The sequence below is a fragment of the Nyctereutes procyonoides genome, unplaced genomic scaffold, assembly GCF_905146905.1.
Source record: "Nyctereutes procyonoides isolate TBG_1078 unplaced genomic scaffold, NYPRO_anot_genome, whole genome shotgun sequence".
Lineage (NCBI taxonomy): Eukaryota > Metazoa > Chordata > Mammalia > Carnivora > Canidae > Nyctereutes > Nyctereutes procyonoides.
In genome coordinates this window covers 32,469,480-32,484,719 of record NW_026575120.1, presented here as the reverse complement: position 1 = coordinate 32,484,719, position 15,240 = coordinate 32,469,480, and the positions used below count along the sequence as shown (strand labels likewise).

Genomic DNA, 15,240 nt, shown 5'->3' with positions numbered 1-15,240 from the left:
TGGTGTGACAACCCCCCTGACGTTGAGCATCGTACAGGTTGTTTCCATGGTCAAGCCAAGGATGATGTCAGAGGGCAATTCTGTAAATGTGATCCTGTGAGTTGACTGTGGAAATAGATATTATAAACTCAATTAGCCTTGGTTAAAATAAAAATAAACTATATGCTTCGGTGGTTCATGTGTCAAATACTGGCAAATACTTACTTTTCAGTAAGATGGGAAGAAGGTTGGAAAAGATTTGCATTTGCGTGACCTCAGGGGTCCTGGAGACCAAGGAAAAATGCCGGTGGGGAATAGATGATATTTAAACGTACACAAATTCCATTGCTCGTGTTCCCTAGTAAAATATCAAGCAACATCCAATAAAGCTTCTTGATACAGGGCACGTAGGTCAGTTAAGCATCTGCCTTTGGCTCAGGTTGTGATCCTGGGGTCCTGGGACCTAGCCTTGGATTGAGCTCCCTGCTCAGAGGGGAGCCTGCTTTCCTCTCTGCCCCTCCCCCTTGCTCATGCTCTCTCTCACACTCTCTATCTCTCTCTCTCAAATAAATAAATAAAATCATTTTTAAAACGCAACAAACTACTTGACACAAAGTTCTCCATGGGACATTCAATCTGTTTTAAATGCAAAGTCCTAGAACATAACTTGGAACTTGATGCAAACACGTGAAATGTTGTTGGATTCATTTAATCTGTGGCACATGTTCTGGGTGATTTGTTTTGTTTTTTTTATTTTTTTTATTTATGATAGTCACAGAGAGAGAGAGAGAGAGAGAGGGGCAGAGACACAGGCAGAGGGAGAAGCAGGCTCCATGCACCGGGAGCCCGATGTGGGATTCGATCCCGGGTCTCCAGGATCGCGCCCTGGGCCAAAGGCAGGCGCCAAACCACTGCGCCACCCAGGGATCCCCTGTTCTGGGTGATTTGAATAAATTATTATCGTTTCATTAATTAGACCCATTATTACATAAATTTGAGTTGGCTCTTCTGCTATTTAAAAAAAAAGAAGAAGGAAAACAGGCTGTAGGTTTAGTGTTTTCCTTGCTGTCTGTCCCAATGACATAAAAATTGGTCGGTCTAGGAGATTTGAACCACAAGAGAAGGAGCAGCCTGGTTTCTTTCAGAGTTCAGTGTGTATGGATGGGTCAAGTCTGCAGCTCTTTGATAGCCTGGTTTGATCCAGTGTAGAGGTTAGAATATTTAGAGAGAAGAGTGGACTGCATAGCCTTCAGACAGGGAGAGTCCTGCAGGTTTTATTTCTTGTAATTGAATTTTTAGTAAGAGTTGGGGCAGCTAAGATTTCTGGGTCAGGAACTTCCCCAGGAAGGGAGAAGAAATGTGTGAGAAATATCAGAAAGGGAGACAGAACATAAAGACTTCTAACTCTGGGAAATGAACTAGGGGTGGTGGAGGGGGAGGAGGGCGGGGGGTGGGGGTGAGTGGGTGACGGGCACTGAGGGGGACACTTGACGGGATGAGCACTGGGTGTTATTCTGTATGTTGGTAAATTGAACACCAATAAAAATTAATTTATAAAAAAAAAAAAAAGTAACCTCCCCAGTAGAAACTGGGAGAACAGCTTTTGCCAGCCAAGGGTAAGTACATATGCTTTGACTGTGAACTCTCTGGAATGTAGACTTGATATCATTTTATGGAAATTAAGGCACTTAGCCAGGACTTGTCCCTACACAGATGGTAGGCAGGGAGAGGATGTGGCATTGGAAGAGTGATGGTTGAGTAGTTGGGCAGGTGGGCAGCAGTGGTGCAGGACAGAGTGACAGCAGGAATGACGGCAGGGCAGGTCTTCCTGGGGTTTGCATCAGGCAGTGCCTGCAGATCCAGCCCACCAGGGATGTTTACTAACTGGGAGCTGAGGTTAGTAGCTCTGATAGCTGGTGTTGAGGGGCAGGAGTCCATGGATGAGAGCTCTAGAAACCAAGATCAAGGCAGTCATGTGGGAACAGGACAAAAGTCAAGACTTGGTTACTGCAGTGGAGACACACATTCACGTCTTTAGGGAGAATAAATCATTGAGGGCTCTACCGCTCATCATCACTCCTTCACTTATTCAGAACTGGAGTACAGTGTGAAGGAAGGGCCTGAACCACGCTAGGCTGTCCAAATGCTCAGACACTGGAATTGCCTAGTCCTGTCCAGTATGACAACCACCAGCCACTTGTGGTGGCTATTTCATTTTTTTTTATTTTCATTTTTTATTTTTTAAAGATTTTATTTATTTATTCATGAGAGAGAGAGAGAAAGAGAGGCAGAGGGAAAAGCAGGCTCCGTGCAGGGAGCCCCAGGTGGGACTTGATCCCAGGACTCCAGGATCGAGCCCTGGGCCAAAGCCAGAGCGAAACCGCTGAGCCACCCAGGGATCCCTTGAATATTTCATTTTATTTTATTTTATTTTATTTTATTTTATTTTATTTTATTTTATTTTTTTAAACTTTTTATTTATTTTTTAAAGATTTTATTTATTTATTCATGAGAGACACAGAGAGAAAGAGAGAGAGGCAGAGACACAGGCAGAGGGAGAAACAGGCTCCACGCAGGGAGCCCGACGTGGGACTTGATCCCAGGTCTCCAGGATCAGGCCCCGGGCTGAAGGCAGAGCTAAACCGCTGAGCCACCCGGGCTGCCCGGATATTTCATTTTAAACTTCAATTAATTAAATTTGAATAAAATGAATACTTCAGTTCCATGGTCACACTCATCACATTTAAGTGCTCTACAGCTACATGGAGCTAGTGGCTATCATATAGGAAAACATAGAGGATGTGTCCAGTGAAATGTTCCAGAAAATTCCAGGGGACAAGCCTGATCTAGACCCAAAAGCCTTGCCAGCAAAGTCAGGCCCTCAGGCTAGCAACGTGGGCACCCTGGGAGCCCTTTGGGAGAATTAAATACCCTTTCCCTAAATTTGTATTCTGTGATCTGCTTTTTAACTGGATTCCCAGGTGATTCACACACAAATTAGAGTTTGAAAGGCCTGGCCTAGAGTTGTAGATTATCCTTCCAGCCTGGAACTGGCTCTGCTGAGCTGGCCTTCAGATGTCCCATAACGTCAGCTGTCAGAATGGGAAGTTAGGGGACACCTCGGTGGCTCACAGTGGTTGAGCATCTGCCTTTGGCTCAGGTCATGATCTCAGGGTCCTGGGGGAGCCTACATCTTCCTCTACCTATGTCTTTGCCTCTCTGTGTGTCTCTCGTGAATAAATAAATAAAACCTTTCAAAACAACAAAAAAAGGGAAATCAGGACAGTGATTTGAGATGGCAGCCCAGAGTCCCCAGAGGTGACTCACTGCCCCCTGTGTTTGTAGGCATTTGCCCACATCATCTGCTCTTTGGGGTCCTAGGAAGGCACGTGGCTCACCCGCACATCATCTAATCACGGCCACCTCATTTCCTCCTGCCCCCTGAGGATGCCAATCTCGTTTACAATTATCCTGGTGGATAATGTCCCAGCAGCTGTTGCAGCAAACCTCTTCATGGTGTGACTTAGGATCTATAGCTTAGAAAGTTCTACTAAAGGTAGCTTTCTTGTCACTTCCACCTGTTTGTCCCATTTCTACCTTTTGAACCCCTTTCTCGTTTATTCCCACTTTGCACTGTGCAGACATCTGCCCTCACCATATTCCTCTCCAGGCTGAAGAGACCTAGTTCAGGCCCTTCTCCATCCAGGACATTTCCTTCGGAGGCTCATTGCGGCCCCCTCCCCTTACATCCAGCCGGCATGTTCACCGGGGAAGGGCAGAGGTGTAGCTGAAAGCTGCAGAGCCCACAGTCTCATTAAAGGGACAGGGAGCCTCTCCCTGCCACCAGCTGCGAATTTGCTGTCATTAGCTCCTCCATTCTAGATCATAAACAACGAGTGTCTCTTCGCCATGAAATATCGGGAACCCGTGCTATTAGGGCTTACATCCGATCTGCCCTGGTCTGCCACTCCCTGCATTGGCGTGTGGACCGTGGAGTGGTGGCCTAGCTTGTGTCTGCTAGAATCAACACTTACCTTTACCCACTCATCCTGATGTTTACCCCTTTGTACAGACCTTGAGAGCAGAGATTGTATCCCTACATTTGTGGGGTGGTGTTCCGTGCCTCTTTCTTAATAGCCACAGTGAGTGGCAAATCCAGATGCTTTTGCAGTGTTATTGACTGACTGGGGGATCGGTCCATTTTATTTGCTTACTCTGGTTCAGGGCAGAGAAGAGGGAGGTCGTTTACGTTTGGACAGCAGCACACCCACTGGAAACTGCATTCTCACATGTGATATCCTAAAAACAGCTACCATGTTCTACTCGATGCCAGAGTGTTGGATTCTGTTAGACGGCAAGGGCAGACATGATTTCTGTACCGTGGGTGTCAGTTGCTCTGTACGCTAAGGTCATATTTTATAGAAGGTATAAAAAGGATATTGCAACGAGCTCCATTTTTCAGGCATCCCCTGAGTGTATAGTCCATTTCTGCAAGGTAGGCGGTTGTCTTCTAGCTCCATGATGGGGATACTACAAGAGGATGTGACATGGCCTCCACCTGGCAGCCTTTACAGTCTGGTTTGGGAGGCAAGATGCATTCCAGTTCAAATCCCATGGCTGAAGTACAGTTGTATAAGACATATGATAGAGATTTCTTAAAAGCCTACCCTGAAGTATCTTTATTTATTTGTTTGTTTGTTTGTTTGTTTGTTTATTTATTTATTTTTAGGCTGGTAATCAGGAAGCTTCAAACATCGACTCTTCCTACCTGGAGTCCTTCTTTCTATTGTATCCAAGGGGAATTGTGCCATTTCAGGCGGGTTCACGGAACTACGAGCTGAGTTTTATAGGTGAGACTTCGCATTTGGTAGTGGTGCCTGTTAATTCGAATCTGGCATGTGGTGGGAGTGGGAGCAGAGTGGAGGTGCATGCTGTACCCAGGATCACGATTCTTTTTAGTAAGGTATGAAGTATGATGGGGTGGAAGCCAGTGGCTGTCAGCAGAGGCCTGTGCTCAAGAGCCTTGGCTCTGACCACATAGTAGTATGTAATGCAGGGAACAGCACCTGGCCTCTCTAGGCCACTGTTCTCTCTCTATGAAATGAGGGCAGGGGATGAAGTGGTCTCTAAGGGGTACTTCTAGCTCGGCCATTCTAAGTTTCTGATTCTGGATGGGCTCTATCCCAGGCCGAGGCAGAAGTTCAGGGGCTGGTGACTCCAGTAGAGACCTTGGTCCAATGGGTGCCTTCAGAATTGTAGAACCTTGCTGTTCATTTTGGGCTTCATCATCTAGATTAGTGGTTTTATCCATCACCTTTTCTAAAGACTTTGCCTTCCACCATGTTGATTTGAGCTCCACGGGAAGGCCGTCAGCTTAGCTTCTACCAATCAATTGTGTTTAGTAAGAAATCAGGGCAGGAACTGGCCTCCCTCCGAATATACTATCTCACCAGCTGCACCCTGGCACACTTCATCGCATATGGTCAGATAGTTGCCCTTTCAGGATCCCTACAGGTGCTTTGAAAGAGGTAAAGAAGACTTTCTCAGGTCCTTGACATTCCAGGTTGCTTCGGGCCCTGTGCCAATTACTGTGTATTAGGTAATGTAGCTTGAAGAACATCAGACCAGCTGCTGTATTTTGGAAAGCAATCTGGTGCTACATATCAAGAGATATTAAAATATGTTTACTTTGGGGCACCTGGCTGGCTTGGTCAGTAAAGCATGCGACTCTTGATCTCAGGATTGTGAGTTCAAGCCCCATGTTGGGCATGGAGCCTACTTAAAAAATGTTAAACTATGCTTGCTTTTCATTCTCTTAGGAATCTTTCTAAGGGAATAATTAGAATTCTGGTGAATTCACCAGAAGGAAAAGGAAAGTGATGAGCATGAAGATTTTTAGTAAAGCCTATTTGACATACTACAGTAGAGGTATGTCCTTTAGGGTACTAGCATAGTGACCAAACCAATTAGTATTAAATTTTAGTAGAGTATTGGTTAAAATTTTTGATTATGAAACCTGCACAGTAAAAGCAAAATTTAATATTGTTAAGTGAAAAAGGCAAACCTCCAAATGTATGTTTTTGTGCCTTTCTTTTTAGATGTTGTATTCAAATGAAAAGGTTTTCTTTTTTTTCAAATGGAAAGTTGTTTTTTTTGTTTGTTTGTTTGTTTTTTAATGTAATATGTGGGGGGCAGCCTAGGTGGCTCAGTGGTTTAGCGCCTGCCTTTGGCCAGGGCGTGATCCTGGAGTCTCAGGATCGAGTCCCATGTCGGGCTCCCTGCATAGAGCCTGCTTCTCCCTCTGCTTGTGTCTCTGCCTCTCTCTCACTCTGTGTCTCTCATGAATAAATAAATAAAATATTTTTTTTAAATGTAATATGGGGACACCTGGGGCTCAGCAGTTGAGCATCTGCCTTCAGCTCAGGGCATGATCCCGGGATTCAGGATCAAGTCCCACATCAGGCTTCCTGCAGGAAGCCTGCTTCTCCCTCTGCCCGTGTCTCTGCCTCTCTCTGTGTCTCTCATAAATAAATAAATAAATAAAATCTTAAAAATCAATAAATAAATGTAATATGCATGGTAAAGGCAACAATGTATGCATGTGGACCAAGAACAGAAGAGAGTAGGAAGAAACAGAAATCTCTTCTGTTGGGGACACCTGGGTGGCTCGGCAGTTGGGCGTCTGCCTTCGGCTTGGGACGTGACCCCAGGGTCCTGGGATTGAACCCTGCATCGGGCTCCCCGCATGGAGCCTGCTTCTCCCTCTGCCTGGGTCTCTGCCTCTCTCTCTAGGTCTCTCATGAATAAAAAAATAAAATCTTTAAAAAAAAAAAAAGAAATCTCTTCTGTTGGATGGTGAGATTAAGAATGGCTTAAATAAAATTTTTTTTTCTTTGGATATTATTCTATTGCTTTGGCAATTTAAAAAGGCGATGGAGGGGATTCCTGGGTGGCTTCGCGGTTTGGCGCCTGCCTTTGGCCCAGGGCACGATCCTGGAGTCCCGGGATCAAGTCCCGTGTCGGGCTCCTGGCGTGGAGCCTGCTTCTCCCTCCTCCTGTGTCTCTGCCTCTCTCTCTCTATGTCTATTATAAATAAATAAATAAATCTTTAAAAAAAGAAAGGTGATGGAGTGGGGAGAACCAATAATGTACCTTGTTCCCCAAATCTGAAGAAATTTGACTGGCAATTTTGTTCACCTGGTTCATAGAAACTAGTCCAGAGCAGTTTGTGGTATTCCAGGCAATTTCCCCCCATTTCTTATATTCTGACATTCATTAAACTAGTATTGGAGTCGCAGCTCTGCCCTGTTCTAGATGCGGGCAGCAGGCAATTTCTGAAAGCAATAATAGCTCTGGGGAAAATGAAGCAGTGTGGTGAAGAAGCCAGAGAATCTAGGAGAGTATCTAGGTTTTTTTTTTTTTAAGATTTTATTTATTTATTCATGAGAGAGAGAGAGAGAGAGGCAGAGACACAGACAGAGGGAGAAGCAGGCTCCATGCAGGGAGCCTGATGTGGGACTCGATCGCAGGACTCCAGGATCATGCCCTGGGCCGAAGGCAGGCACTAAACCGCTGAGCCACCCAGGGATCCCTGAGAGTATCTAGTTTTATCCCAGGAAGAGACTGTGGAAGGAAGGGAGCAGCCCATGCACATGGGAAGCAGGGCCCCCCAAACCTGCAGACAAGCTGGTTTCATAGAACAGTGGGAAGGCTGGTAAGAGATGGGAGTGCTGCAAGGTGTGGAGCAGAATTGTGGCAACATCTCTCTCTTCCTCTTTATTCTTTTTTTAAGATTTATTTATTTTGGGACACCTGGGTGGCTCAGCAGTTGAGCATCTGCCTTCAGCTCAGGTCATCCCGGGGACCTGGGATAGACTCCCGCATCAGGCTCCTTGCAAGAAGCCTACTTCTCCCTTTGCCTATGTCTCTGCCTCCCTCTCTCTCTCTCTATGTGTCTCTCTCAAATAAATAAATAAATCTTTTAAAAAGATTTATTTATTTATTTGAGAGAGAGAATGTACGTGTATGAGCAGGGGGAAGGGCAGAGGGAGAGGGAGTAAAACAGATTCTGTTGAGTGAGGAGCTGGACTGGGGCTAGATCTTGTGACCCTGGAATCATGATCTGAGCCGAAATCAAGAGTCAAATGCTTCATTGACTGAGCCACCCAGGTGCTCCACACCATCTCATTTTATCTTTTTATTGTTTATGTTTGTTTCACTTTACATCAACTCTACTGAAGCATAATTGCTTCGATAAAATGCTTCCATTTTAAGTGTGCAGTTGTATGAGTGTGGACAAAGTGCATGTGACTGCTATCCTGATCAAGATCTAGAGCATTCCCATCAGTCCAAGTTTCCTCCTGCCCCTTTGCAACTGGTCTCTTCCTATCCCCATTTGCTCTCTGTCACCATAGATTAGTTGTATCTATTCTAGAACATCATGTAAATAGCATCCTGTGGCATGTACTCTGCATGTGGCTGACTTCTTTCACTCAGAATGTTTTTTAGACCCACCTGTGTTGTTGCTTATACAGTAATTCTTCCCTTTTCAATGCCTAGTAACACTTCATTATAAGGCTATACCATGGTTTGTTTATCCATTCACCTGTTGATGTATTTTGATTGTTTTCACTTTCTGACTATTAGAATAATGCTACTAGGAACATTTCAATGCAAGTCTTTGTGTGGGTTTAAGTGTTCGTTTCTCTTATGTGGGTACAAAGGAATGGGAATGCTAGATCACATAGGAAATGTATGTTTGACTTTATAAGAAACTGCCCAACTGTTTTCCAAAGTGGCTATGCCATTTGTATTTTCTATAGCCATGTAAGATGATTTGCTTTTTATTTTATTCTATTTTTTTTAAGATTTTATTTATTTATTCATGAGAGACACACACACAGAGAGGCAGAGACCCAGGCAGAGGGAGAAGCAGGCTCCATGCAGAGAGCCCGACGTGGGACTCAATCCCAGGACTCCAGGATCAGGCCCTGGGCCAAAGGTGGCGCTAAACTGCTGAGCCACCGGGGCTGCCCTATTTTATTCTTTTTTTTTTTTTTTTTTTTTTTTTTTAAGATTTTACTTATTTATTAATTTGAGAGAGCGAGAAAGACCATGAGTCTGTCCGCGAAGGGGGAGGCAGGGGCAGAAGGAGAGAGAATCCCAAGCTGACTTCTCGCTGAGCACAGGGCCCTATATAGGGCCCAGTCCTACCACCCTGAGATCGCAACCTGAGCTGAAACTCCGATACCCAACTGGCTGAGCCACTTAGGCACCCTAGATGATTTACTTTTTAAAAAGCTCCTTCTGGGGGTGCCCGGGTGGCTCAGCGGTTGAGCGTCTGCCTTCAGCTCAGGGTGTGATCCTGGAGTCTCTAGATCGAGTCCCATATCCGGCTCCCTGCATGGAGCCTGCTTCTCCCTCTGCCTGTGTCTCTGCCTCTCTCTCTCTCTCTCTCTCTCTCTCTCTCTCTCTCTCTCTCTGTCTCTAATGAATAAATAAATAAAATCTTTTTTTTTTATTTTTTTATTTTATTTTTTTTTATTTATGATAGTCACACAGAGAGAGAGAGAGAGAGGCAGAGACACAGGCAGAGGGAGAAGCAGGCTCCATGCACTGGGAGCCTGACGTGGGATTCGATCCCGGGTCTCCAGGATCACACCCTGGGCCAAAGGCAGGCGCCAAACCGCTGCGCCACCCAGGGATCCCATAAATAAAATCTTTAAAAAATAAAAACCTCCTTTGGCTGCAACTTTGGCCTGGGTCTACAACATGCATCAGTTGAAAATGACATTTCACACTTGATCTAGAAAGATCCTTCAATATATAGCTACCACATTCCAACCCATAATCATTGATGCCTGGTTTAGGGCAGCTTACATGGATGATGTCTTGTTATCTGACTGCCCTAGTTCTTCCCTTTACTATCTGACCTTGATTTAAAGATTAGATTAATTGCTGACTGCTCATCTCATTGCCTCTTTGTTTTCTGGGTCTTATCGTAAGGGCAGTCAGCAAAGGATATGAGTTTTTAATCATGAGCAATCCCCTTCTGGAAGGATTTTCTCTATTCATGCATGTTACAGCTCACTTGTGATATTTGCTGTGTTACTAGCCTACAGAAAATAACAGTACATCATTTTCTAGGACTAATTCTTGGTTTTTGTTTGTTGTCTTTTTTCTGTCTAAAGGGATGATTCAGACAAATGTAGCTTCCAAGACCCAAAAGGATGTTGTCAGAAGGCCAACCTTTATGTCGTACAAGGATGTGGAGCAGATTAAAAGCAAGTAAGTGTTCTGAAGCACTGCCTACCAGCAGATGTTTAAGATATTCACCCACTGATCTCACCAAATCACTCTTGAATCTGTTTTCTTGAAATCTTCCTGTTTGCTTTACATGGCAGTTTCCTTTTGCATCATCTGTACTCGTGAAGCAGTATAGCTTGCCCAAAGGTGTAGGCGAGCAGGAACTCGATCTCCCTCTGACTCACAGGGAATTCGGGCAAGCCTCTCCTACCTGGGCCTCAGCATCTTCTGTGAATGGCTGGATTGATGGGTGTGCCCCGGAAATGATCAAGTGCACAGAAGGGTTTCATTTTGCTGTGTGTTCTTCTGTTCTTTAGTCTTGCTGAGTGGATTTATAGAGGGGAGGCAGCTGAGAAAGAAATGGAAGAAGAGAGGGATGTGTCAGCCGCCCAAGTGAGGAGATTTGGACCATGATACAGTTGATTAAAAGAGACTGTTTAAAGGAATCTCTGCTGTGGAGGATTCAGTATCCCTCTCCTCTGTCTGCTTATGAAGCTCAGTAAAATCGGGATGCCTGGGTGACTCAGTGGTTGAGCATCATGATTCCGGGGTCCTGGGATCGAGTCCCACATCGTGCTCCCTGCATGGAGCCTGCTTCTCCCTCTGCCTGTGTCTCTTCCTCGCTCTCTGTGTCTGTCATAAATGAATGAATGAATGAAATGAATGAATGAAAGAAAGAAAGAAAGAAGCTCAGTAAAATCTATATTGTTCATGAACGGTTTTGGAGATGGATTCCCCACTGTTGGATGATATGTGGTTATATAAAACACATTCAAAATTAATAGTTGTGTGGAATCAGAAAAGACCCCGAACAGCCAGGGGAATATTAAAAAAGAAAACCATAGCTGGGGGCATCACAATGCCAGATTTCAGGTTGTACTACAAAGCTGTGCTCATCAAGACAGTGTGGTACTGGCACAAAAACAGACACATAGATCAATGGAACAGAATAGAGAACCCAGAAGTGGACCCTCAACTCTATGGTCAACTAATATTCAACAAAGGAGGAAAGACTATCCACTGGAAAAATGACAGTCTCTTCAATAAATGGTGCTGGGAAAATTGGACATCCATGTGCAGAAGAATGAAACTAGACCACTCTCTTGCACATACACAAAGATAAACTCAAAATGGATGAAAGATCTAAATGTGAGACAAGATTCCATCAAAATCCTAGAGGAGAACATAGGCAACACCCTTTTTGAACTTGGCCACAGTAACTTCTTGCAAGATAAATCCATGAAGGCAAGAGAAACAAAAGCAAAAATGAACTATTGGGACTTCACCAAATGAGAAGCTTTTGCACAGCCAAGGATACAGTCAACAAAACTAAAAGACAACCTACAGAATGGGAGAAGATATTTGCAAATGACGTATCAGATAAAGGGCTAGTATCCAAGATCTATAAAGAACTTTTTAAACTCAACAGCAAAGAAACAAATAATCCAATCATGAAATGGGCAAAGGACATGAAGAGAAATCTCACAGAGGAAGACATAGACATGGCCAACATGCACATGAGAAAATGCTCCACATCACTTGCCATCAGGGAAATACAAATCAAAACCACAATGAGATACCACCTCACACCAGTGAGAATGGGGAAAATTAACAAGGCAGGAAACCACAAATGTTGGAGAGGATGTGGAGAAAGGGGAGCCCTCTGGCACTGTTGGTGGGAATGTGAACTGGTGCAGCCACTCCTGGAAAACTGTGGAGGTTCCTCAAAGAGTTAAAAATAGATCTGCCCTACGACCCAGCAATTGCACTGCTGGGGATTTACCCCAAAGATACAGATGCAGTGAAACACTGGGACATCTGCACCCCGAGGTTTATAGCAGCAATGTCCACAATAGACAAACTGTGGAAGGAGCCTCCATGTCCATCGAAAGATGAATGGATAAAGATGTGGTCTCTGGATACAATGGAATATTATCAGCCATTAGAAATGACAAATACCCACCATTTGCTTTGACGTGGATGGAACTGGAGGGTATTATGCTGAGTGAAATAAGTCAATCAGAGAAGGACAAACATTATATGGTCTCATTCATTTGGGGAATATAAAAAATAGTGAAAGGGAATAAAGGGGAAAGGAGAAAAAAATGAGTAGGAAATATCAGGAAGGGATACAGAACATGAGAGGCTCCTAACTCTGGGAAACGAACTAGGGGTGGTGGAAGGGGAGGTGGATGGGGAGTGGGGGTGACTGGGTGATGGGCACTGAAGGGGGCACTTGATGGGATGAGCACTGGGTGTTATTCTATATGTTGGCAAATTGAACACCAATAAAAAATAAATTTATGGGATCCCTGGGTGGCGCAGCGGTTTGGCGCCTGCCTTTGGCCCGGGGCACGATTCTGGAGACCCTGGATCAAGTCCCACGTCGGGCTCCCGGTGCGTGGAGCTTGCTTCTCCCTCTTCCTGTGTCTCTGCCTCTCTCTCTCTCTCTCTCTCTCTCTCTGTGTGACTATCATAAAATAAATTTTAAAAATTTAAAAAAAATAAAATAAATTCATAAAAAAATGGGTGTAAAATCAAGTATGACATCTTTATAGTTAATTTATATAAATTTTTATCCAAAATAACATTAATTTACCAAATTATGAATAATGACTTTTTTTTTATGACTGTCTTTTTTAAAGAACTATGGTTACGAGGATGTCTGTACCAGGAATATTGCAAGAATATAATCCAAAATAAAGTACAAAGAATAAATTCTCTGGGAATTCTTGGTTTAGTGGCTGGAATTTCGGGATGGAACTCCGGCATATGGAACAGGGAACCAAGTGAATTCTTTGTCTTCTTTGTAGCTATCAGCTGATGCAGACCCTGTCAGAGCCTTTAATCTCGACACTACCTCCTCAGCCAGACTGTAGCTTGAATGGATATGAGGTACTTGGTTTTTGCCTTTTGGTGTGTAAATTGTTTCAAGGTGAGGAAAAGTACCTAGCCATGGATGTATAGTATTTGGATGAAAGAATGAATGGTTTCTGTAAAATTCTTGGATCAAGATTCAAAGGCATCCAGATGGTAACGGTGTTACCTTCCCAGAGAATGGTTGCCCTCTACAGGGCACCTCATTGTCTAGCCACGCACAATCTCTTATGGGCACATCCTTACAAAAGACCCTACGAGATAGATATTATCATCTCCACTTTATGGAGGACAAAGCTGAAAGCCAGAGAGTAAAAGTGCCTTGTCTGGTAGTTGGAGGTAAAGGGCAGGTTTCTGTGGGTGTGAGGAACTCACCAGGTCCCTAGACTAAATTGGACACCCCCAGGGGGCATCCTTTTGCCTTTAGGCATAATGCCTCACTAGCCAGAAGTCAGCCTGCGCAGATGGGCCCAGTGCCAGCTAGTTCATTACTAAGATGACCTGCCAGATGTGGAAACCCTAAGCCAGCTTATCCCACCTGCTACCAGAGGCCTGGCAAGGGTACTCCATGGCATAGGGGGCCACATGTGTGGACATAGCATGCTTTAAATGTCTCCTGTTTCACATTTTACATATTTTTGAAATTTTTTAGTTGGTAGAGATCAATAACCAGAATCCGGAATATGTCATGATAAGTGAGTCTTTTAAAGCTTCCATGAAAAATTTTAAGATTGAAAACATAAAGAAGATCAAGAACACCAAGCTCTTGAATGCTTTTGAAAGGTTGGTGGCTGCATTATTGGGTTGTTTTTTGGTTTCGGAGTTTTTTGGGTTTTTTTAATGTAAAGTTTGAAAGGATTCATTAAGAGCTACACTTTAAAACCTACCCACTGGTTTATTTTAAGTCAAGAGTTTCTTCAGTGTCTAGTTGTCTTGTTCATTTTGTAAACTCCAACTTCTCTGTTTCAGCTTTAGTTTTATGACTCCTTGATTTAACTTATCTATCATTTAAAAGTCATAAATTAACTTTTTTGCCTCTGGTGCATTAATGTTAGAAGCTCCATTCTGAAAGTGGGTGGAATAAAATTTTAAGATGATTAGACCTTAGTTGGGATTAATGTCATTAACTGGAGTGGAAGAGGAATGCTCTGGGTGTTTCACATTTCCTGTATTAGGAAAAAATTGAAGATGAACAACAGAACGGAAAAAATCCTGTTTTATGCAACAAGACGCACCTATGTGGAGTCTATCTGTAAGGATAACTTCAACTGGATCTTACATGGATCTTCTAATACCAAATATGGAAAAGGTTTGTGCTGGAATAGAGAAACCTAACTAGTAGAATCATAACTCAGGCTCTGTTATGAGGTATATGTCATGATTCTTTACTAACCAGCATGTGTGGATTTTGCATGCATGGAGAGTTAAGCTTATGTTCACCTTAACTGTCCAAATTAGAGTGGCACATTGGCTTGGGACTTGATTGCTGTATCAGAGCCCTGCTCCCATCTTAGGCTTTTTTGGGGGTGGAAGGATGGGAGAGTCTCTTACATGCTTGCAAACTCTTATAACTGTTGGCTACATTGTCTACCATTTACTGTTCATTTCTACCTATGGCTCTTGCTGACTTAAGTCCAACCCTGTGACGCTGCTACAAGTAGCCTGCCTTTGCCACTTTCTTTTCTTTTCTTTCTTTTCTTTTCTTTTCTTTTCTTTCTTTTCTTTTCTTTTCTTTTTCTTTTCTTTTCTTTCTTTTCTTTCTTTTTTTTTCTCTTTTCTTTCTTTTCTTTCTTTTTCTTTTCTTTTCTTTTCTTTCTTTTCTTTCTTTCCTTCCTTTCCTTCCTTTCCTTTCCTTCTTCCTTTCCTTTCCTTTCTTTTCTTTCTTTTCTTTCTTTTCTTTTCTTTCTTTCTTTTCTTTCTTTTCCTGGATAGATACAAACCATTGGGTCTGTAATCTTTTTTTGTTGTTGTTTATTGAAGATTTTCTTTTAAATTTATTTATTTGACAGAGAGAGCAGAGCGAGCAAGAACATGAGTCGGGGGGAGGGGCAGAGGGAGAGAGATGCAGAGTCCCCACTG

At 43.5% G+C, this 15,240-nt stretch overlaps 1 protein-coding gene across 2 annotated transcripts in view; it reads left to right on the top strand.

Annotated features, from left to right (window-relative positions):
* The window catches only part of ZC3HAV1 (zinc finger CCCH-type containing, antiviral 1), a 63,353-nt gene that overhangs the window by 35,430 nt on the left and 12,683 nt on the right, over positions 1-15,240 (top strand). For both annotated transcript variants that reach the window (XM_055335207.1, XM_055335208.1), the window contains 5 exons: positions 4,709-4,829; positions 10,170-10,266; positions 13,098-13,179; positions 13,814-13,944; positions 14,337-14,470. In XM_055335207.1, coding sequence (XP_055191182.1) covers positions 4,709-4,829; positions 10,170-10,266; positions 13,098-13,179; positions 13,814-13,944; positions 14,337-14,470 — 565 coding nt within the window. The remainder of the gene's footprint in view (positions 1-4,708; positions 4,830-10,169; positions 10,267-13,097; positions 13,180-13,813; positions 13,945-14,336; positions 14,471-15,240) is intronic.